The 14,719-nt window shown below is 43.2% G+C and overlaps 1 protein-coding gene across 4 annotated transcripts in view; it reads right to left on the bottom strand.

Moving 5' to 3' along the window:
- Positions 1–877: 877 nt before the first annotated feature.
- Positions 878–14,719, bottom strand: part of USF3 (upstream transcription factor family member 3) — a 50,611-nt gene continuing 36,769 nt past the window's right edge. For all 4 annotated transcript variants that reach the window (XM_045088393.1, XM_045088391.1, XM_045088390.1 and 1 more), the window contains one exon: positions 878–13,045. In XM_045088393.1, the coding sequence (XP_044944328.1) occupies positions 6,573–13,045 (6,473 nt within the window). In that variant the 3' untranslated portion in view covers positions 878–6,572. The remainder of the gene's footprint in view (positions 13,046–14,719) is intronic.

The following is a 14,719-nucleotide window of genomic DNA, read 5'->3' on the forward strand; positions in this document are numbered from 1 at the left end:
ATATGAGAACAAATGATCTCTAACCTCCTCATTTTACCCATTTTAATATTAGAATGTAGTTTATTCGTTCGTAAAACCAAAACTTCATGTATGAGATAAACACCTGAGTATCTACTATTCAGTTCAATGGAACATACCAGTGCTTGAAGTACCCCTCCATGATACAATCTCCCTCCCTCCTTTCGTAAGAAACACCCATTATCCCGAACTTTGGGTTTATCATTTCCTTAATTTGTGATTTTTCTCGTATCTGTAGGCATCCCTGAGCAATAAATTGTTTGATTTATAGGCATTTAATCTTATGTCACTTTATGCTGTTCAAACTCCCCTGCAACTAGTTTTTCCCTTCAAACTTCAGGCTTGTAAGCAGGCAGGTCTGCTTGTCCCTCTCCTGCTCCTTCTCCTCTCTTCCTCCTCCTGCTCCCATGAGCTCTCTCTCTAATAAATAAAATCTTCAAAAAAACATGTAACCAAGCTGATGTGGGTAGCTGTAATGAAAGACCCATTTTTTGTTCCAAAGTTCTGTGCCTCAGTTTCCTCCACTATAAATACACGAGGAGGAGCTTAGCTTCATCATCTGTCAGTACTCTTCCAGATCTGAAAGTCCTGTTTTACTTTTAACAGTAGGTACAGACATGTATAGTTTGCCCTAACAGTATGGTGCTGGTCATAATTAATAATAATTTACAAATAAATTATTATTTGAGGTTGACTCTTTGATCAGGAATACGGTTCCCATGAGAAATGTGTCATGGTATCATTTTCAGACATTTCAGCAAAATTGGAAGATTACTTTAGTAGAAAACTTTGGTATGCAAGACAAGTCATTTTAATACCAGGTTTGATGCAGCACATGCAATGGTCAGAAAAGACAGAATTCACAATGCAAAAATGCAAAGTTTATTTTCTTAAATAAAATACTATATTCATATCTATACAAATAATTATTACAACCATTAAAATGTTACATTTACCAATAAAAATTTCAAAACTTTAAACAAGAGCATGGTTCAGAATATTCACACCCTAATACAATGCATTTGTAAAAAGATGTCAAAATAAACAGGACCTATTCTTATTTACAACTGTAGGACAATCCTGATCGTATTATACATATCTTCTCTGGATTCCATTACAAAACAAATTAGTTCCCATTAGAATTATAAACCAGGTGATTTACAGTAATAGGACACAGTACACAGCAGACATTGCTGGCATGGGAATAGATACAAATATTACACTATTGAAAAACTACAGTTAGGTTTTTTTTTCTGGTGACTGCCCTACAGTAAGCCTCTCACCCAGTGTATCTTTAAATAATTTGTGAAGGTAATTATGTTCTCAGATTTTTCCATCTATTTTACCAAAATGTGTGTGCATGTGTGTGTGTGCATGTATGTGTGTGTGGGTGTGTGTATATGGCCTGCTGAACATGGAAGTGAATCTTTTCTTCACAGTAACACAACTGCAGCATTTTAAGCAACACTGTCTGGTCCCTTTCTTCTTGGAAGATCAAGAGTTCAACTCCCTTAAAGGTTACCAATATAGTCAAGTCCAGTGGCCTCGATGACCCCACAAATGAGAATGGTTTTAAGACTTAAGGGATGGGGATAAAGAGATCCAGAGAAGTGAGGAAGAAGTGAGATGGAGGAAACTCTTAAGTTTCTGTAACAGAGTATGGTGTAGAGCTGTACACACAACTGAGCCAAAAAAAAAAAAAAAAAGCCCAAAAGCAAAAACCCCACAACTTATGATCATCATTTTTAAAAGTGTTAAATTACAAGATATTCTATGTCTCATGAGATCTCCGGTGACAGATGATGCAGACTATCATCCAAAATAACACCAATTTGAATATTTTATCCAATACTTTCAACCCAAGTTGGCTCATGTTTATGAAGCATCTGAAAGCATGCCTGCACCCAAGCCATACAGTTGATAGGGTTTGTGCCGATATGGAAATAATGGTGTTGAATGACCACCACCTACAAGCTCAGACTTTAAAAAGAGTTTTGCTTCTAAATAGTGTATTTTTTACAAGATCGGCATCAAAGATGGCTCAGAGAATGATAAGGCAACAGTGAGAAACAGCTGTTCTTGTCTTCTGGGTGTTTGATTACACAGCACGTACCATTCTGGATGGTCCTTTGCTATGTAGCAGAGGAGTGGGTGAGTAGTATGTTCCAATGGCTGGTCTTTGGACCAGAGGCACAGTTTCAAGTAAAGTGCAGTACCAGGATAGAGGCATGTGGGCAGAACTAGAAGCTCCATGTCCAAGAAGGTCCTCATGCTGGACTGCCTCCCTCTAAACTCGGTGCTCCCCCACAGACTCTGGTAAAAACACTGTCTGGCTCATATAGGAAGGGTAGAATGCAGAGAGAATACGGTTAAGCCAAAAAAAAAAAAAGAGAGAGAGAGAGAGAGAGAGACCTTTTTCTGTTGGGAGCATTTAGCCCAAAATGTACTTCAAGAAGAAATGAATTTCTGGCCTTTAATTTGCATATAGGTATCATAAAATCATCACTCACAGATTAACTTCATACTAGTTTATTTGGCTATTATTATTGCCCTCTGGATGTATACAACCATAAGCAACGATCTCTGGACAAAGGGAGAATTTATACAGACAACAGTACTATGACTTCCAGATTCCTAAAGATATCAATCCAATGCCATCTGATCTTAGTTTCAGAAAGTGCAAAGGTGGTACTTTGCGCTTTCTGAAACTCCTCCATGGGAAGAAAGGAAATTCATCAAAACAAGGAACAGAACTGTATGGTTTATTCAAAATTTTAAATTAATTCTAATTTTGTTTCAAGAAATTCTTGTTGCCTCTTGATAGAACAGGAGATACAGTGGTTCCTGAAGCCAGGAATTGGGAATCAGGTATAGGAGCACGACTCATTATATCAAACAATGATCCAAGAGATGGATGGGCACAATAAACCTTTCAAGGCAGAGGAGTAATCATCCTAAGGAAATAAACAGGCTCCCTGCCATCTGTCTGACACGGAGCAGATGGAAGACAAAAGGAGTATAGGTACCTACAGATCAGAGGAAGGGTAAAGCCACGAAGAGGCTGGTTAGTAAGTCTTTACTTTTTCTCAAATTTTAAAAACTTTACTCCCATTAAAATGTGTTCACACATTTTTTTTTTTTTGGAATATAAATTTTAGCCTTTCCATGACATGGATAATGTTAGAAGGCAAGAGCAAGGCAAATAAATTTTCTTTAAAGCATTTAAATAATTTTATATTTTAAGAAGGCTGATTAGGAAAACAAACCCCAAAAAAGGCTGATTTTTAAAAATTGATCTTTATTGCAGTTCACCCTGATATGTAACTGGAAATTGCTGCAAAGGAATATTCCCTCCTCATTCTTCTCCTTCCACAGTTCTATTATGTTAAATTTTAAAAAGCATGATCACTATGGAATATCACTCCTTACTTAGAAAAAAGGTACCATCCCTGGTCCCTCCGAAAGGACTTCCAATATAAACAAAAATAAACTTCCTTAAATGGTATAAAATATCCCCCAAACAACCGGTATGTACCAAAAAAAAAAAAAAAAAAAAGACATCAAACTTGCTTTTATCCATAATTGACACATCAGAAATTTATACATGAGAAATCTGAAATTTTTCACCTCATTAGAAGTTACTATGTTAAATCTTTAGAGAAATCACTTTCTCTAATTGATTTATATGATCAACAACACTAAAAAAGATAGAAATAATTTAATTAATGATTCTCACTTTGATTTATACGTTTGTGTATTTAAGAAATCAAAAATTATGGAAATTGTTTTTACATTCTATAGACCCAGTTCTATATTAGCAAGCCAAGCCAAAAATAACGATAAATTTACTATAACCAAAATGGACTGTTTTCCTGTCACACTTTTGCCAAAAATTATATCCAGAGACTGCTAGATATTAAATAAAGAATTTCCTCCCCAAAATCATGTAGCTCTGATTACCAAATACTTAATATACAGCTGGTAAATCTCATACACTCATGATTTTCAATCAAATAAGATTACTATGCTCTGAACACTTTCAGAATTGATATACGATGATCTCTTACATACACATGCACATCTGTAAGATAACTAGAGCTACACGGAAGCAGAAGCCAAACCATTTGCAGATGGTCACATCTTTCTTCGGACGGTCAAATAAGCTTTCCTGAAGGGCAGAGGCTGATTTGGGATCAAAGTATTATGTGCTTGGAATGAAAGCTCTGAAAAACGGAAATGCTATCTCTGAACTGGGCTGAGCGGAAAAAGAAAATCAATCCAACAGAGGGCAGCTGACAGTACCAGCCTTTCAGGCCTTTCTACTGCGAAGTTCAAATTGATCTTCTCCTTAGCCTGTTACTGTTGTTCTAATTACATCGAACAGTGCCCAGTTCTTCAGAACTCAACAGCCGCCATGCTGTGCGTGTGTGCACGTGTATGTGTCTGTGAAAGGCAGAGAGAGTGACAGGGGGAGGGAGGGAGGAGGAAGAGCCCGACAGAGTGAACACTACCCTTCTTGAAATTGGCAGGTTGGACCTTTCAAGTACAGAGAAAAACCCAAATGTCATAACTTAAAACTCAGTTAAGGTAATTAGTTTAAAAACAAGCCACGAATCTCACTTTTTTCCCAATGACAAGTTCTAACTACTGTGTTTATCTGCTGTCTTATTTAAGTAACTCCTATTCTTCACCATGACCATTTTGAAAGTGAAAAGTGAAAATACAGCTTTTCTTGTTTACAACTCTTTTTTTTTCTTTTTTTGCCCCCAGGAGGCTGCTTTAGTGGGCAGCAGGAAGAGAGAGGAAGGTTTGGTAAATATAGTTCAAGAGGCACACATGACCCTTTTACTGAGTCTTCACTAGAGGTATTCGCCAGAGTTAACTGCTCTGACCCAGCCTGAGGAGGCATTTTTAAGGAGGAAAAAAATAAAATAAAATGCTGGTCCTTGGGTTGCCTTTATTAACAGAGCAGACGGAACCATTTATACGTCTCTCTCCCACTCCATCCCCTATTTGGCAGAATATAACAACAACAACAACAAATAATAGGTTTGAGAATATGAGTATTTATGGTTGTTTTCATAGGCTTTAAGTTTTCTAAATTCAATATATTAGTGTGCGCGCGCGCGCGTGTGTGTGTGTGCACACGCACATGTGTGTACAAAATTAACTTCTAAGGGGCTTTTAAAAACCCTGACATCAAGTTTTCCAATACTTCAGCAAGTCTTAGGTCACAATTTCCATTTCCAGATGGCAGGACAATTTTTGAAGGACCAGCTTATACTTTAAAATCTATGTCTGTGCACACACACGCACACACACACATGCACATACATACACACACCTGGACATATACAAAGACAATTTTCTGAAGCACCATTTCATATCTGCCATCAGGAAAAATAATGAACAAATTCATCTTTTCATTATAAGTCTACTATGAAGGGTAATAATGTAACATACAACGCCATATTTTAAATATAAATATCAGTAAGTGAAAATACTGACAGAGCTTAAGACTCTGCTCAGAAATATTTAAAAAGTAAGGCTCAAATAATCGTGTAGATTCCAAACACTATTTACTGAGCAGCCCCCAATGATTAAACAAATATAAAAGAAATTACTTCAGGATCAAATGAACAGAATGAATAGAGAATACTGAAACAAAATTTAACTGATGAAACAACAATCTTTTACTGAACACAAACAAAACTCCGCAATACAACTGCTTTTACCGTTATGACCTGATGCAAAATGCAAGCGCAAAATGGAGAATGTCTATGTACTTTGCTTTTTAGATTGCTATTTTTAAGGCTAAGTAAGGAAGACCTTTGTGTTCTAGGATCTTGGCACATTAAAAGATAAAATGGCTCTCTAATGTGAAGAAAAGACATTAAATTCAGATAACTGATGAATTGTTATAATTAAGAAGGAAGCCTCTACCTAAACCAGACCTTGGGAGTAAAGGCTGATTAAACAACTCATTTACCTGCTAACTGCTTGACTTTAACCATGGACATTCATTCCATAGTAATTCAACATCTGCCATGGGTAAGAAACTGTTCTAGATGCGGATATCAGCCAAGCATTTGGTGATGTACCACTGCATTGCATCGAAGCGTCTGGATTTTTGGAAAGCAATTCAACTATCTCAAGTACCTATTTTACAATTGATCAACAATCAAGTTTAAAATCTGGGTTCTTTCCTACTACTCAGCACATGCCAAGAGGATCTCCTCCAACTTCCAGCTGATTAGCATTTAGGGAATATAAGATTCCAAATCAAACTTGAAAATCTAACTCCGTTCAGAAAATTTAAAAAGCACACCGTGCAGTTAAAAATGAAAAGATAATTTGTTTTTGACAACCCATGATTCGCATCATTTCTGACGTGACTTCCCTACATTCAGAAGGTAACGGGAAATTGATCATACAAACACAGATACACACACACACACACACACGATCTCCCTCTCCATGTGTATTAAGTGTGCACACGCACACAAACACATCTGTAGTCTCAGCCGATACACGTACATTTAGTCTATCAATATTCAGACAGCTGAACTGCAGTCATGACCTAAAATATGGCTTATGTTGTGGGCAGGTCTGTTTGAGGACTGCTTGGAAGAGTCGGAGGCAGAGGAGTTCGCTATGGTTAGCAAAGGTGACATTGCCGAGCCATCCGGAAGAGCTGTAGCTATTTCTGGAAACAAAGATGTCATGTTAAAGTTGGACAAGTGAGAGTTGGTCATGTGCATTGGCGGCATATCAGGGAGCAGAGGAAAACTTGGTTGAGCAAAACCAACAGGTCTGGGAGGAGACAGAATTGATCCAAATCGGTTATTTAGGCTTCCACTGTTGACTTTCTCAGTGCTAGGATTTGAAAACATCTGATTGGAAAAATACGGGATGGAAATATCATTGGACAGTGTAGGATGAGCAGGAGAGTATGGGGGATAGAAGGAGGGTAGAGTATTCTGGGGGTCTACAGGGATGAGAGCTGGCGTTCGAGTGGCACTAGGCTGAGTTACCTGTGGAATGAAAGAAGTATTAGCATTTATTGGTGGATTCATGCCACCCTCAGGAATAAAAGGAAAACCGAAATTTTGTGATAGTGTATGCTGGTCAGGTGCCGAATTATCGTTAGGTATTTGTGGGCTATCGGGCATGAAACGAACAATACTTCCTCTCTTCTCTGTAGTGGGCTGCTGGCGTCCAAGAATCATACTGCCACTAGTAGAGAGAGGAAGATGGGGAAGACTCGGATCAAAGACATTACTGTGTCTTTGGTTTCCAGAACGATTCCTTTCAGGCTGACGGATTTTGGAACCACTGCTGTCTTGCAAGGGATGCCTTGATCGCTGGGGAACTGAAGAGTTAGTTGGACGTACAGGAGGCCCTTGCTCAGCATTTCCATGAGACACAGACGGATGGGGTAGAGCTGGCCTTGCAACCCCATGCATGTTGGTTGTGACTGGAGGGTTCATGTGGCCCTTGGTCCCATGACTGTCAGTTATCCTCATGGGATTGGACTTCTGCACAGAAACATTGGGACTTGTGTTTCGACCTTGAATATCTCCTGAAGAAGAAGAACTGGAGAAAGGAATATTCAAGGTGCTGTTCCTGGTGTTAATTGCACCTAGGGACATGTCACAGCTTTCCCTGTTCTGACTCTCACTCTCTCTTCTAATATGTACACTTTCATGAGCTGGGGGACAATTATATTCAATGGCAGAGGATGGACCACACTGTGTGTTCCTCTGATGTTCCGAGAGTGGTCTCTGCGTTCCAAGGACCTGATCACCAAGGTGAGGGGCAAGTAAGCTCTGCATGAAACTCTGGTGGCATGTGTTTTCACTGTCCCTTGGTGGGATAGCATTTCCTGCTGGGATACTCTGAACTGGTGGATAAGGTAATCTCTTTTGGCGGTCGACTGGTGGTGGACCAGGGTTTTGACTGATTCGAAAAGCCTGGGACTGCATAGTCCTCAGGGATGATACAGGGTTACCTATTTCATTATTTCTTGAGGACTGTACTTCAAAATTACTCGGGGGCTGTTGACTGGCTCCACTTGGTTTAAACGTCTGACAGTCAGAAAGGCGGATCTCCGGGGCAACAGGATGGTCCACGCGACCCTGCATATTGTGAAGGGCCAAGCTCTTATTCCTGGGAACATCAAGATAGCTTCTCATTTCAAGCTGATCTGAAACTCTGGAACCCTGAATTGATATGCCCATTCTCTGCTCGGAATTAGAAGACGTCTTTCCAATGAGTGCCTCAGCAGAATAACTTGAAACCCTATTTCTCTCTGGCCTGTGTGGAGCACAGGTCATGTCTGAAGGTCTCGTCACAATACTTGGCTGGGACACCATTTGCTGCTCCATGCCTCTTGATGTCAGAAGCCTCTGCATTGGGTTATGCCCGGATACGTGTTCCGAAGAAACCCCTGAACCTTGCTGCCTGCTCCCAACATCCGGCTGCTGGTGCAGAAGATCTTGACTGAGATGGCTCTGGGGATGGCTATGGTGGTTCCGGCTGGCCGAAGGGTTTTCACAACTCTTCTCTGGCTGCGAACTTCCGAAGTGCTGCTGCATCTGTTGCTGCATCTGCTGATGGTGGGGGTGTGGCTGACCGCTCTTGGGCCGGGGCTGATCAGTTCCAGGGTGCTTTGGTTGCAAGGCAAGCTGAGAGGCCTGAGTGCCCTGAACAAGATTCCGCTTTTTCTGCATCTGAACTTCCTGCTGTAGAGTCCTCTGTTGGTGGACGTTATGGGGCTGAGAGTGGACAGAGCTCTCTGCATGAGGTATGTGATGCTGCAGCTGATACAGGTGATGCCTCTCTCGCACCGCTTGCTGCTGCTGCTGCTGCTGCTGTTGCTGCTGCTGCTGCTGCTTTAAGTAGAGGTGGTTACTGTGCAGGTGGGACACCCCCTGGGCCGGAACATGCTGCTGCAGGGCCTGGAGATGTTGACTTGCCTGGGTCTGCTGCTGCTCGGCGACCGAGTTCTGAGAGCTGCACTGCACTTCCGTTTGTCTCAATGCGGGAGCCACAAAATTGTTACTAGGTGGAAACAGTCGGGTGAGGCCGTCCCCGTGTGCTGGGTTGCTGATGGGCACCACGGAGTTCGCAGAGTTGGGAGGGAGCTGACTGACCATCATCTGAGCCTGATCAGAAATGCTGTCTGGAGTTCGGCTCATCAGGGACATTGCCTCAAGCCTCAGCGGGGCTGGCTGGCAATGCTTCTGACGTTTAGCCGAAGACAATAAAAGGTCATCTTGGACAGCACGCTTAGCAGAGTCTTTGCGGCTTTCCTGGCTTGTCTTTAAGAGGGGCTCTTGGATCTGTGGATTTGGTATGGTGCCAGTTATGGTGCTGAGCTGTTCCTGGGGATATTCGGTCATCAGAGCTGGTCCAGGAGGCTGACTGGTGTAGGAGCTAGATGCCACCGTCAGAGTAACCGTTGCAGGAACAGTTGTTTGCTCTGAAGTTTGGGACAAACCAGCACAGCTGACCAGAGGATGGCTGCTGCTGCTCTGGTGGATAAGATTATTCACACTCAAACTGGTGATGCTTGGTGGCTGAGAGGTTGAAACCTGTAAAGAGGCACTGGATGTTTTCATTCCCACAGAACAACTTGGTTTCCCAAGAGGCTGATCCACTGTGGCTTCAATCGAATCCTGAGAAGTAAATTCATTTGGTGTTGCTTCTGCCTGTCCAGCACCACTCTCTTTAGATACCTGTGTTTTGAAAGGCTGGTCCCCCTCTAGAGGCGATGCTTCGGCAGGCTTCGAAGTGACGTCCCTCACGTCAGCCTGACTGCCAGCTCTTCCCTTCTCAAGGCTGTCCTGGTCAAAAATAGCTCTTGCCGCAAGAGCGACGATGTCAGTTTGCTCTACAAAGGTACAGCTGTCACACGTGTTGGTCGTTGTACTGCTGCTGACATCCTCTCTAGTCGTTTCAGGAAGCATGGACGCTACTGAGAAACTACGGCTGCTGCCAGAGCTGGTTGACATGGGAGAGTCCGCCTGTCTGCTGACCAGCAAGGAGCCACCGATGCCCTCCGGATCAGGGACGCACGAGTGAGGCGGCCCCGGGTCTCTATCGTCACTGCTCATCAGTAAGAGCTCCTGTTTGGGATGTAAATCGACACCTGCATCAACCAGTTTAGAGTTTTCTGAAGAAAAGTCAGGATGGTCCACCTGGACTGAGAGAGAGAGTTTCTGAGGGTCTTTCTCTTTCTCGAGACCACAAAGCAGTGCAGTCAAACCAGGCCCTTTTAAGAGACCCGTCGCTTGCAACGTATCAGGTGAATCTTGCTCTACCCTGCAAGGTTCCGCAGTGACCTCTACCTCGGAAACACAGTCCGTACCGGCAGTGCTGGCGGTAGATGACAGACTAGAAACCTGAGAAACCAAAACGTGGGGATCATTTGTAGATGGAATCAACACATTAGCCGAAGCGCAGGATTTGGCAGCATCCGACAATGCCAAACTAGTTGGTGGCTTATCCTGAGGGGTCTCTCGTTGCAAAATGGGGGCAGAATCTTTGGATTTTGCTGGAGTCATGACAAAATGTTCACTCGGTACAGATTCTTGGGAGGGCGAACTAGTTTCTTCTGCTGACTTAGATTTGGGTAGAGATTCAGGTATCACTGACTCGGAATTCAGAATGTCCACAGAATGTGCACCAGAAACTCTTACACTGTTTGCCTGGGACCCGGCGACAGACGGTAACCCAACAGGGAGGCTTTCCAGCAGTCCGTCATTATTACATGATGGTTCCGCTGTGGCGTCAGTGCTGGCACAGTCAAACTTGCCCGCGTCTCTGACTGGATTCAGGGGGCACGCCGACTTGTTAGCTGCTAAGTGTTTCTTGGCACCTGGCTTCTTATTTAACCTTTTCGACTTCATGTTAGGTAAACAAGCTACAGCGTTCACTGAGGGCGTAGTTACTAGACTGTAAGCACTGGGTAGTGTGGCCGAATTATCAGTTGTCACAGGAGATGCTACAGTTGTTGTTAACGAAACACAGTTAACTGGGGTGGTCTGACTATTTGCAGCGGTCGGAGGATTGGCAGGCTGGCTAATAGACAACTGTACACAGCTTTGCCCAGCCATCTGCGATATGCTTTGATTGAGGCTGGCCAAAGCTCCAAACGTATTCAGGGCAACGTTGGTATTTGGATCTTCGCTGGTGGTGGGTTGGATAATTTGCATAGGGGTTTGATTTGTAGTTCCTGATGAGGACATCACAGGCTGCAAAGCAAAGAGCTGTCCATTTAAAGAAATGGTTTGAGGCTGCTGTTGGTTTGACATGGTAACAGAAAAAGTTTGTGTTGAACTAGATGTTGCTAAAGATGAAGGTCTTGGTAAAATATGGACGAGATGCTTTCCTCCAAAAGTCTGTGGGGTCGAAACATTCTGCACTGAATTATTAGACCCTATTAGAGCACTGGCTCCATTGACAGGGAGTCGAACAGAACCAGGAGGTGGAGCCGAGAGGAGCGGCAAGGGGTTCTGATTAGCTGCCTGTATGATTACTATCTGTTGACCCACGGTTTGGTTGGGAACCTCTGCTCTCATCACCGCTGGGCAAGGGGTCGTGCTGGGAGGCTGGAGAATGATAACGTTTTGATTACCTGGAGCTGTGTTAACAGCCGACCCAACAGGCTGAGCCATCTGAATAACCTGCATTGCTGAATTCAAAGGAAGGATATTTTTTGGAGGCTGAGATTTAACTTGTGGTTGGGCAATCAGCGGCTGCATAGGTAAAGATGGGCAAGAAGGCAATGTTACAACCACTTGCTCAATTGCCTGCCCATCTGCTGGAAAGGAATTACTCAAGTTAACACCTGTAGCGACGGGTCTCCCGTGGTTCGCTGTGGTAGGGCTGGGACCAGACTCATTTACTACTGGAGTCACAGCAGAAGACGGTGTCTGGCTCAAGGGTTGAATAGTGTTTCCCGCCAGTTGCAGAGTAGTCCACGTTGTCTGTGTGTTTCCAGCGGAGGAGATTCGAGTAAGGCTATTCATGTTTTTTAAATCTGAAGCGCTAACACTTGAAGAAGGCAAAGAACAAGAAAGTGTCCAACTACTGTCCAAAGGGCTTGCAGAGAGAGTACTTACGGGAGTGGCGGTCTTCCCTCCTCCGGGGGCAGAGGGGGCCACCACCGCGGTAACAGCTGCAGAGTCTGCGCCCTTGCTAATGCTCACTGGACAGGAATCACCTGCAGACCTGGGGGGCTGGGAGCAGACTGTGGTGGTAACTGAAACGACGAAGGTGGTTTGAAAATCATTTCTGAAATCCTGTATGCTCAGGCAGGACTTGCTTCCATGGTGCACTTTCGCAGCAGTCGCCGAGGAAGTGGTAGGGATGCTTGTGGCACAAGGGACTGGTTTCCTCACTAATTTGGGGCTCTCTTGCCCATTCTTATTTTCAGGAGAATTCCGATCATTCAGACATGTGTGCAAGGGACGATGTTGGTGGGCTTCAGGCCCAATGGGAACAGCAATCAGTGAGCCACTGGTGGCACCAAGCACACTCGATTCACTTTCAGAGGTGGAAAGCTCGACAATGTTTTGAGCAGAAATGGTAGCAGGAAGACAAAGAGGAACAGGCTGGTTGGCAGCCAATGCAGAAACTGTGGTCTGATGCCATGGCTTGTTTTCAGGAGGGTAAACTCCAGAAATAGACACAGGAGTCACCAGATTGCAAGCCCTCTGTACCGGCGCCACATTGGCGGTCTGCTTTTGTAAATTATGACCAACATTAAAGGTTATCCCCTGAACAGCTGTTCCCTGGCTATTTCCACCAGGCTGACTCCCACTGGAATAAACAATGATATTTTTTTGAACCTGATCACTGGGAATAACAACAGAGACCTTTGAGTTTTTAAGATTTCCTTTCCAGTGGATTGTGGGGTCATCATATAGGCATATGTCATTTGCTTTCAGTAATTCGATATATCGGCCATTTTCTTTTTGAATTTCTTCCAGTTGTTTACGTAGCTTTTTAATTTCTTCAGCTACAATATTAAAAATAAAAATGAAACAATTACCTGTTAATGCCAGTATTTACGGTAACGTAAGAAAAAGCTGTGTGCCAACTACTCAGTTCTAATTCTAGTCTTTCTAAATAGCTTAACTGAGAAGCTTCAGTTCTCTTCTAAAGCAAATTCTTTCTCCTTTTTACAGTGGTATATCAAGCCTCCATTCTATCCTTTTTAAAAAAATGTATCGTTGAGGGTCAACGACCCAAAGGTCCAAAATTACTCATAATGTAGAAATCTCAAAATTCCCAATTCAAAAATTCCCAGTAGGGCAGCTCCAAAGGCAAAAGGAGGAAAGATATACTGTTATCATGGTAATGTGCCAGGAAAATAGCACTGAGTATCAATATGATAGGCTGCAACAGCAAACATTATTTGTGGTAGTAGTGGGGAGTCCCCTTTATAAATGGCTTTAGACTCCTATTTCACTCGGAAACAACAGAGCCCAAGTGAAACGCGTCAAAGTCAAGTAGTAGAGTACCAACGAGAGCATCAATAATGGAACTTGAATTTTCCTTGGGAGCGCTAAGATACATACACTGCTGTCACACCCCACTCTTTCCAAGGGGGAAGAACTTCCCCCACATCCTAGGACTGGGGCAACCTTGGCTGCTGGTGTTTCTGCTCTGTGACCCCACACATTCCACCTGTCTTGCCACTCTCCCTCCACCAAGGGCGGCCAATCTTCAAAGCCAATGCCCTCTGAGGGGGCCTGAAATAAAAAGTTCCATTATGATGAGGATAAGCTGCGACTAGCAGATTATTCTTCTCAGACTTTTAAACTAAGAGACACAGAAGAAAGATGCCAGTGTGCCATGGACATCAGAAACAACTGGACAATTATGATGGACCAAATAATAATGATGACGGTTCTCACTTACTACACACTTACTATAAGCACTTTTCATTCATCGTCTCGTTTAATAACAATAATAACAATGACCACAGCAATGGGTAACATTTACTATATGCCAGCTTGACTCTAAGTACTATACCTGCATTATCTCTTTTAATCCTCATAACAACCATGAGATGGGAACGACCTATTGTCATCAATATTTTGAGATGTGAGAAACAGACTCAGGGTAATCACATAAATTTGTCTAAAAATCAACCACATACATGCTAGGATTATCTTCATTTTAAGAAAAGGAAACGGAGACTGGGAGAGGCGAAGTAATAAGCACAGGTACTGAGTGCGTAAGTGAAGAGGAGACTCAGCCCAGGTGGGCCTGACGCCCAGGGCCGCAGCTCAGACCACTGCGCAGCCTGTCATGTGGGCAGTGAGCATGTGGGGAAGCTGCTGGGGGAAGAAAAGAGAAAAGAGCAGAGGCACCAAAAAGAACCAAAGAAAGGGTGGTGACTTAAGCTGCCTCAAGCCAGGGCCAACCTGTTCAGTGTTTCCTGAGCCCCAGGCAACTTGTATTCTTCCAACAGGCTCCCTTTTCCCTGAGTTATCTTTACAGCCTCAGCCTCTAGGCTGTGAAACCAAAGGAGCTCTCCTGAGAAAAGTCCACACAGCATTCTGGCCTTGACAACCCTTCTGTGGGGTGCCTCAGAACGGTTACCAAATGAGTATTATGAAACTACCTACCAGCATCATAAAACAAGGCCTGAGTTGTAAAAGACAGCTGACGTGGGGTGGGGGTG

The sequence above is a fragment of the Mustela putorius genome, unplaced genomic scaffold, assembly GCF_011764305.1.
Source record: "Mustela putorius furo isolate JIRA1106 unplaced genomic scaffold, ASM1176430v1.1 tig00003834_pilon_pilon_pilon, whole genome shotgun sequence".
In the NCBI taxonomy this organism is placed as follows: Eukaryota; Metazoa; Chordata; class Mammalia; order Carnivora; family Mustelidae; genus Mustela; species Mustela putorius.